This window comes from Carassius auratus, chromosome 31, assembly GCF_003368295.1.
Source record: "Carassius auratus strain Wakin chromosome 31, ASM336829v1, whole genome shotgun sequence".
Classification (NCBI taxonomy): domain Eukaryota; kingdom Metazoa; phylum Chordata; class Actinopteri; order Cypriniformes; family Cyprinidae; genus Carassius; species Carassius auratus.
Genome location: NC_039273.1, coordinates 21553342 through 21562768, shown reverse-complemented (window position 1 = coordinate 21562768; position 9427 = coordinate 21553342). Strand labels below are relative to the sequence as shown.

Below are 9427 nucleotides of genomic sequence, written 5' to 3'. Positions count from 1 at the left end.
CTGCTCTTGGCTCTGCTCCCGGATTCTCTGCAGCTCAAACTGTTGGCGCGTCTGCAGCATGGCGCTTTCCTGTGCCCATTTCTCTCGTAACATGGTCTGCAGCTCGCTGAGGGCCACTTCCTTATCTTTCTGCATGTTGGTTTGAGAAAGCTCCAGCTGAGCAGTGTGCAAATTGGTCAAGCTCAGACGCAAGGCTTCCAGCTCCAGGTTGTGGTGACTCTGATTATAAACCGTAAAATCAACCAACATGACTAAGAGGAATTATTGTTAAGGGTTAAAAGAAAAAAGGCAGTTCAAATATGGATATGTTTAGAATGGCATATTTCTGTACTGCTATTACACCAAGGCGGCATTTATTTGATCAAAAATACAATAAAAACATGTTAAATTTTGAAATATTATCACAACACAAAATGAAATCAGTACTACATTTCTTTCCTTTCACTTTCCGTCAAGTTAATGCATACTTGCTGAAAAAAAGTATTAAATTCTTTCTTTCAAAATCTTACTTTTGAACGTTATATGTATTGAGCAGCATGGCAGCATTACATTCCAAAACATACCCCAGGACTCAAATGAAAATTCTGAGATTAAACGCGTACCTGTGTTTGGAGCATCTCAGCCTGGTGTGCAGCCTCCAGGCCGTCTTGCAGCTCCCTGGAGAGCTCATCTTTAAGTCTGCAGATTTCCTCACTATGTTGGGCTGCCAGCTGCGTCAGCTCCCTCTCGTGCTCTCGTTCATAGACCTAAGACCAGCAGAGTTGAAAAAGACCAGTGTACACAACTTAAGAGAGCCATATGATTCTAGAAAAGGGTGGAATACACTTTGCTATGGTAAATAAAGTTAAATAGGCTGTTTAACCTGTTTAATTAAGCTGATCTGTCTCTTCTGCTCATCTTCCAGACGAGCAGACTGTTCAGAAAGTTCCCGCTCAAAACGCACATTCAAGTATTTAACCTAAAAGGTAGGAAACATGAGATGTTAGTTTATTTTTCAACCGTCTTTACTCAACTTGTTTTCCTTTTAAAATGGACATTCTTCCCAGTCACTTTCAATAAATGGTTCTCGCCTCTTTCTGGTGTTTCTCTTCCAGAATTCTCTTCTCCTCCTCGTGTTGCTTCCGTCTTTCTTCTAGATCCTGCTTGACTGTGATGAGTTCTTTCTTTAAGGAGCTTTCCTTTTCCATATATTCCTCTTCTGCCTTCTCTTGTGCTTCCCTAACTTCGTTGAGCTCTGCATCCTTTGATTCAAGTTGGTGCTAGAGAGAAAAGGGAGTGTTACTTTGAGGACCATAATTGTGTGTCAAATACGTTTCCACAAACACAAGTGTATGCATTCATTAGTTCTCATTACTATACTTAAACCAGCAGCACATACTGTGGTTTATACATTAAATATAAACTTCATTTCAAAAGAGCAATTAAGATTCAAACCTCAAAGTTCCTCAGTTCTGATTCTAGAACCATCTCCATGCTCTTTGCTTCATCCTCCAAAGCTTGGAGACGTCTTTCAAGGGTAGCTTTCTCCTCTTCCATGTTGTTGAGGTTCTCCTTAAGGCACATTAGCTTAGTTTCCAGGTCTGTCTTCTCTTTCTCCAAGTTCTGCAACCTTCCAACCTTCTCTTCCACTTCAGCTTTAAGCTGCTGAAGCTCTCTATTGGCTTGTTCCACCTGCAAGGTCCTTTGACCAAGCAGCACTGAAGTAGCTTGGTTTTTTTCCCTTTGTTGTTCCAGCTGAAGTAGAAATTCATCTCTCTCAGCTTGCAAAGAGGAAAGCTCACTATTTATAGATTCCTGTGCTGGTTTCTGCTCATGGACATCCTTCACTAGCTGCTCCTGACATTTGAGCTGTAGCAGCAATTGGGCATTTTCCTCCTTTAGTTCCTTTAACAACTCTTCAATAGATGAAAATATTGAGATCTTATTGGAGTCCATGTTGTCAGACATTAACCTTTCATTGTCCTGAAGCTGCGGCTGTTTCTGGATCTGTAGGTGACTTAGAATGTTCTTGAAGTTGTCTTCTTCATGCATTTTCTGGCTGATAACTTCCTCGTGCTGAATTCTTTTCTCACGTTCCATCTCCAGCTCCCACTTAGCTTCCTCAAGCTCCTCTGAAGCTTTGCTCCAACGCTCCCGTGCCTCCTCGACCTCTTCAGCAGATTGTCGAACCTCCTCTTGAAGAACCTCAAGCTGACGTTCCCGCTCTTCTAACTGCTCTGCCAGGTCTCGGCACTGCTGGATTAGCAGCTCCTTCGCTAAGTCCACAGTGCCAGCGCTATCATTCAGCTCTTCAACAACTGAGGTTGAGTTTTGCCACTGGGCATCAGTGAAGGACATTTCATCAGGTTGGGGCAGATCAATGCTATGAACCACAGACAGTCCTGGATCTGACTTATCACCGTCAGAGGTGACATTGTTAGGGACATCAGTAGTGTGAAATATGATCTCACTGTCGAGCTCAAACCTAGACGTCTCAGAGTTTTCCATCAGGCTATGTTGTTCCTCCATACTGCCTTCAATTAATGAGCTTTCTTGAGGCCCTTCAGAGGCCAAGTAACGTTCCATCAGAACATCATGGAACCCCCCTGCAGAAACGTCAAAACTATAGTCGTCTCTGACTGCACTCTCAGTGGCTGTCTCCTCATTGTATTGCTCTTTGGAGACTTTTTTCCAGGATATGTCTGCACCAAAGTTTTTGGAAACATTATGATGAGAATTAGTATGCTGACTCTGGGCCTGGTTCAGTAGCTCCTGTATGCGATGGATCTCATCAGAGTGCTCCTTCCGCAGGTGAATAAGAGCAGCCTCATGAGCTTCGGTTAGCTGGACTACATTCAATTCCCTTTCCTCCTCCAGAGTCTGAAGCCTGAGATCATAATTGGAAATATCGGCTTCATATTTGGAACGCATATGGCGTCCCGTCTCCTCCTCTTCATGAAGACGATTTTGAAGCTCATTTACAAGGTTATCTAATCTAACCATTTCTTGGTTCAGTTCATCTTTCTCTGCTTTATATTTCTGGGCTTCCTGGGCTTGTGTTTCATTTACTGCAGCCAGATGAGCTTCCATCAGGGTCTTCTCACCCTCCAGAATCCGTATCCTTTTCTGAAATGCTTCTACTTGTTCTTGAGCTCGCTGGCTGTTCTTACGCTCTTCCTCTAGCTCAGCTCTTAGGCTTTGCGTTAAAGCTTCAGAGTCTGAGTCAGGACTGTTATCTGGAAATGGAGGGCTGACAGTGGAGAACTCTAAACTACCATGTTGGTGAAGTCTTAGATCTTTTTGATCACCACTTCTCTGTGTAAAGGCATGTTGAAGCTGAGAGAGGGATTCTTCCATGAGACACAATTTCTGCTGCAGGTTTGTGATCTCAGTTTCTTTTTGGGCCAAAAGGTACTGTTGCTCCTTAGTCATCTATAAAATGGAACATATACATGTTGATGAAGCAAAACTGCATGTTGCTTCAAATGACAATCTTGACTATTAAAAAGACATGTGTCCTAACCTGTTGGGACTCCTCCAATTGTACATGCAGCTGATTTTGAACAGCCTGGGTCAGATCCACACAGCCTTGACTTTTGCTACGTAGATATTCTTTAGCCTGCAAGTATTATTACATTTCATTCATTTAGACACCTACTGTTGCATTCAATTATGCACAACAAGAACTGAAATAACTAATTCGTTGCACATTCGGTACTATGAATAACAGGATTTGTTCATTTGGCCATTAGGGAGGCCAAGTCATTTTAGAGTCTCCATATTCAGAGGATCAAAAGTATTGTTAGCAGAAGTCAACAATAAGTCATCATTTTTCATGTCTAACAAAGACCAGCATTTTTCCATTTTATTCTTTACAACCTAAACATTATACATTCTTAAGAACACAAATCTGACAATCACTTTAAGTTATAAAGCGCTCCATTTAAATTAAACCATGTCTGTTTTAATGAATCAGTGCTGAGGACTTCAGGCAAGACTTTTCTTTTACCTGCTGTAGTTGCTGTTGTAGTTCCTGAATCTGACCCGTGAGCTGCTGTGCCTCCAGCTGTACCTGGTCTCTGCTCTGCAGCGCCACCTGCAGGTTCTTACTAAGCTGTGATATGATCTCATTCCGTTTTTCTACTGCCGCCTGTAATTGCTGTGTGATTAAGTAATTTCAATATTATTGAAATCATTCTAAGCATCTATAAATAAACAATATTTTTAAACTGGACTCCAGCCAACGAGTTACACTATACAGAATAAGTGCAAATACTTTTTGGCATTTAAAAATCTAGGCTTCATGGAGCATGAATCATAATTCTTCAATCTATGAGTGGAACACATGGAATGAGAATACGTTTAACCTCATCCATGTAATCTAATTGGTTTTACCTTTCCCTCCGCACCATCAAAAGAGGCTTTAAAAAAAAGAAGAATTCTCGAACATTCAAGCAAACCAATTATGATAAACACTACGCTCCAGAAAGCAAAACTCTGCCTCAGGTTTCTAGATGTATGTGTAAACATGAACACAAATTAGTCCATTCAAACGGACAGAAGCAACCCAGTTTGGAGAGAATCTTTCTCCGTTCTATTTCAGGATAATGGCAGTTTCATGAAAAAAAAAATAATAATAAATTCTGCACACACAGACACATTTCAAGTGAACCATTCAATACAACATTACCTGAGAAAAGAGTGTTAGACATGGTCTCAACACAGCTGGGATTACTACAAATAAATAACTAAAGTACTGGCAAACAAAAATACATATTGCCCAAAACAAAAACAAAAAAAAATTATCTTTGCTTTGTCTGTTCAGCTTCTGATCTCATGGATGTGCAGAAATGTACTAAACGTGCATAAAAGCAATAGAAAATGCTAGTTACATATGCAGCTGTGCTTCTGTGAATTCCAGATGAACTAAGCACTAGTGGATAATCACAGTATCAGCTAGATAGGTCGAGAAAAATGTGTCACATCATGACACAGACCTAGCCACGAGGATATAAATGGCAGTAGCTCAGTGCCCAGCCTTCGAACACTTCTCGTGCATTCAGAGTGACAAAGTTCCATGCGTTTAATACAAACATCATGTTGACAACTTTATGTGTGGTGCACTTGCCTTCAGTTGTTCTTTGCCAGTATGTGCAACTATAATCATTTCTGCAAGTTCATCCTCTGCTTGATCGGGCAGCTCTGACTCTGCCAGAGACTCAGAAGAGGACCTCTGTTCAGGGGCATCGGTTTCATCATCCTCTCTGCTGCACTGATGGACCTCTGAAATACTGCTCTCTGTGCCATCAGGTCTGAGTGATGCCTAAACATTCAGACAAAAATGCTGATTTTCTACAGTTACCATGACTACATTGCCTCAGCCATGTTACGGCCTATTTTCAGATGGGGTGGGAACACAGATATACATGCTATAGATTAGAAATTTGCTGTAGTGGTATTCACATGCTATTTGCATGTGACTTTGTAATGTCTAAATGGCATGTAAAGCAGCAGCCAAGCCCTTAAAATCAATCAAGTGAAAGCATAAACTGACCCATTTCTAACAGAAGACATATCGTACATGTATGCTAGTAAAATGTGTGTCATATTTCAGTTTATAATGACCGTTTTCTACATCTCTAAAACCCTTATAAATAAACAGTTTTTTAAAGATTAAAAACCTTGATAAAAAAAAAAAAAAAATCAACTCTGAAATTTTATTATTTTCTCCTTATTGAATCTCTCTGGTGCCACAATGCTACGGAAGCTTTTGCAGCTTGGTTTTAATAAACTAAATGTAAAGAAAGTAAGGGAAAGTAAAAAAAAAGTCGAAAATTAATGTATTGTTAATGAAAAATGACAGCGGTGAGAAAACTGCAGTTAAGAAAGCATCTGATCATATCAATGACAATAGGTTTACACTAGCTTTGCAATTCACCAGCATCATGTCGACAGATGAGGTAATTAAAATTACACTTATGATAGTTTTATCATAAAGTATATAAAAGAACACAGACTATTTAGATGTGGTTACATGAGACTATAGTTTTTGCATGGAAAACTTTTTTCGGCAGTAATCTGAACATCGTATAAATATTTGATTATATGTCAGAATGGAAGAGAGGCTCTCAGATGTGCATGTACATGTCAAAAAGTTTAGATTTTTCCCTGTAAAATCTTGTTTATGGTCTTGTTTAAGTTTTGTTACAAGTAGTTCACACACTGGCAAAATTTTATTACGATTAAGAGATTAAGACATAATTCTTACATATAGACTCTTTAAAATTAAAAGCAAACCTCTGAGTGTTCCTTGTTGATCTCTCCATGACGATCGACTGTCTCTGGTTCCTCTAGGTGGCGTTCTTGCGCTGACAGGTCATTCGTCTGGACAGTTTGGCCCTTCCTCTTCTGCGTCTTTTTCTGCGTGCTCGAACTTTCGCTTTTTGCCCGACGCTGTCTAAAGTGAGCAAGCTGCGCCAGAGGTTGAGAGACAGGTAGAGGGAAACGTACATCAGGATGAGATAGCAAGAACATAGAATCAGCATTGGGCTGGACTTTAAACATGAGCCATGTCAGAAGTCAAACGGATGCGTCTCCTGCATGACTGACATCTCACAATTAATCCAAACAATAGAAGGCAAATTCATCTTCATCTTAGTCAATAAATGTGAAAAACAACAGGAAGAAAAACAGGTTTAAAAAGCAGACATCCACAACGATGGGTTCTTCATCATCCTCTTCAGAGAATCCATGATCGTCGAGCGTGGAAACATGGAGATGCTTGAAACACGCACAATACTGCAAGAGATGCTTCTCACAGCTGCCTTAAGAAGCTTATACCAGATTAAAAGCAAGCTCAAATGAGCCCTGCTGGACCAAATATGACAATAGTGCTTCCATGAACAAGCATCAGCACAAACCCCTAAGGCGGTTAAATAAGTCACATGACAGCAATCCATCAACCAAACAGAACGCCATATGATTCCTGGGCAGGAAAACATTAAGACCACCAAGTGGAGAGATGTGCTCTGCAGAGGCCATTGAAAACCAAGTAAAAAATAAAGTAGGAGGAGCGAATGCACAAATGTATACTGTGAGCAAACGTGAAGCTGCCCTCTGGACTAACCCTCTAACCCAGATCGCAGTATGAATAAACCTGAAAAAAACACTAGAGCAAGCTATTCCACTAGATTATATTTGACCTGCTTTCAAAAACATGTAGGGAATCAGTTTGTGTTTCGCCCACTGACTGTCAAATCACATCAGATGTTGATATGAAGAGAGCCTGGGGGACCACAAGCCACAAATGGCATCTAGAACAGCAGCTTACATGCAATATTCGGGCCACTCTATGCAGCATCCACTAGTAACTAAAATGGTGTGCATATCAGAATTAAATATATCTAAATATAACATAAATTTTTGTGTCAACTTTAAAAGAAATTAGTAACTGAAGTTTGCAGAGCTGTGTTAAGGGCAGTTGATTGTAGACCAGTTAACACAAGTCATGGCAACCAGCTAGCCACTCTAGAACTGGTATTAATCCATCTTTTTGATCTTAATTAATCCACCTACAACCATTATCTAATGTTACATGCTTGAATATTAATCCACTTCATGTGGCTGAAGTTACAAAATGAAATTCAGAGTCTGACTGTATGCCGTGTATGGATCCAGTGCAAGTCCGAGATGTTGAAATTGCAAGAGACAGTTTAAAGCAGAGTTGAATATTAAAAAGAAACAAGTAGTGTTTCATTCCATTAAAATAAACTTAAAAAAAAAAAATTAAGGGACCAAAAAAAAAAAAGCTGCAGTAAAACAAGATTTGAATTGTCAATACTCAAGTACATACTACAAATAAGTAATGACTGACTTCCATAGACCATAAAAGATGATGGAGAAGTTTTTGCATACATTAAAAGTTAATTTTTGTGTGCAGTGTGCCCCACATAAAATAAAACAATATGGGCATAAAACAACATTTGGGTGAGCGAATTATTACAAATTTCATTTTTGAGTCCTGAAATGTAGAAATGTAGCAATGTTGAGACTTTAATCGTGTGGTGCCTCCTGCAGGTCTCTTTATAAATAACAAGCAATATTCTCCTGGGGACTGAATATAATTATCCAACAATGAGATAACGTTAGTATTTGATCAATGAATGTCGTGTTGTTAACGTCATTTCGAAGCGTTTGTCCTTCAAAATGTGGCAAAGAAACGCTTAACAAAAACGAGAAGATGCCACTTCATTTTTGTTGTCCTCTAAAAGTTACGTTCCCGTAAAGGGCTGAATATGTCCCTGTGAGCTGCACTGATCCTGCCTAGAGACAGAGCTGTATCAGTTTCCCTAAGCAAATCGAACTTTATTTGCAACATAAGACAGCATCATAAGCATAAAATAAAGCATTTGCTGGAACGCAAGCACACATTTACCCCATATTTAAACAAACTAAACACAAAATCAAAGCTACATAAGCGCAAATCGCAAACATTTCAGCTGAGGAAGATCGTTCTGATTTTGTAAACCAGGGAAAATAGAACGACATAACGTTACAAGCTTCATTTTGTCCATTATGACTATGGCATGACATAAATCAAAAACTCAGCACATTGAATTATGAGAAGGTTGGGCACAGATACACTGATAAATTGAGTCGGGCTTAAGTTTTATATTGAGACATTGTGCACCAAGAACAATGGGAGTGGCTATGATATCTGTGGCACAATCTGAAATACAAGCGGGTCTCAAACAGAAGCAAGAAAAAACATCGAAATCAGTGTGGTAGTTCATATAATTACAGACAAAAAGGATAACAAAATAATATTCAAATTCACAACTAGCCTATGTAAAGTTATTCTGCTAATGTTAGCGCTTACCTTTGCTCGTCCGGCCTCTAATTTTCTCTGCCTTTCATCCTGATCCATTTCCTGGATCGAGGAATTTCATGGGAGTGAAGGAAACACTGAAGGGACGCCAATCAGACTGAAACGGCGTTTCTCTAAAACTCCTTAAACTAATTTTTCGCAATGTTTTGTGAGTTCAGAGATCTTCCTAAGGAGTAACTGTCAGTGTAATTTTCAACATGGCCGCGGCGTGTGTTTATCCCCGCCCTTATCAGATTGACAGTCAGCGAGAACCTATTAAAACAAAGGATGTGAACCTGTCAGCCAATGACATTTCTTGTTGCAGAAATACACCTGCTCTTTTTAAAACTCCCTCCTTTTAATGCATTGGGCCTGAATGACCAATTAGAAATCGAGTGCAAGCATGACCCTTTGATTGACAGCGTCTAGAGCCTATTGCGGTAAAGGATAGACAGAAACGCCATCCTCCGTAGGCTGTGTATTTGTTGTGGTAGTAGTGTTTCCGATAGTGGTTGTGATTGACAAATGAGAGACGCGGGTAAAAGCCCGGGTGAATATTTTAGATTAACCAGTTAACCACTA

The 9427-nt window shown here is 39.7% G+C and overlaps 1 protein-coding gene across 4 annotated transcripts in view; it reads right to left on the bottom strand.

The window, feature by feature from the left end:
• The window catches only part of pcnt (pericentrin), a 38607-nt gene extending 29530 nt beyond the window's left edge, over window positions 1-9077 (bottom strand). For 3 of the 4 annotated variants that reach the window (XM_026214175.1, XM_026214176.1, XM_026214177.1), the window contains exons 1-10: window positions 8858-9077; window positions 6277-6450; window positions 5108-5302; window positions 3989-4138; window positions 3503-3598; window positions 1435-3411; window positions 1071-1259; window positions 863-958; window positions 603-746; window positions 1-219 (exon numbers count right to left, since the gene is read on the bottom strand). The exon at window positions 1-219 is cut by the window's left edge and continues 37 nt beyond it. In XM_026214175.1, the coding sequence (XP_026069960.1) occupies window positions 1-219; window positions 603-746; window positions 863-958; window positions 1071-1259; window positions 1435-3411; window positions 3503-3598; window positions 3989-4138; window positions 5108-5302; window positions 6277-6450; window positions 8858-8905 (3288 nt within the window). In that variant the 5' untranslated portion in view covers window positions 8906-9077. The remainder of the gene's footprint in view (window positions 220-602; window positions 747-862; window positions 959-1070; window positions 1260-1434; window positions 3412-3502; window positions 3599-3988; window positions 4139-5107; window positions 5303-6276; window positions 6451-8857) is intronic. The other variant, XM_026214178.1, reaches the window with a different exon arrangement.
• Between the last annotated feature and the right edge of the window lie 350 nt (window positions 9078-9427).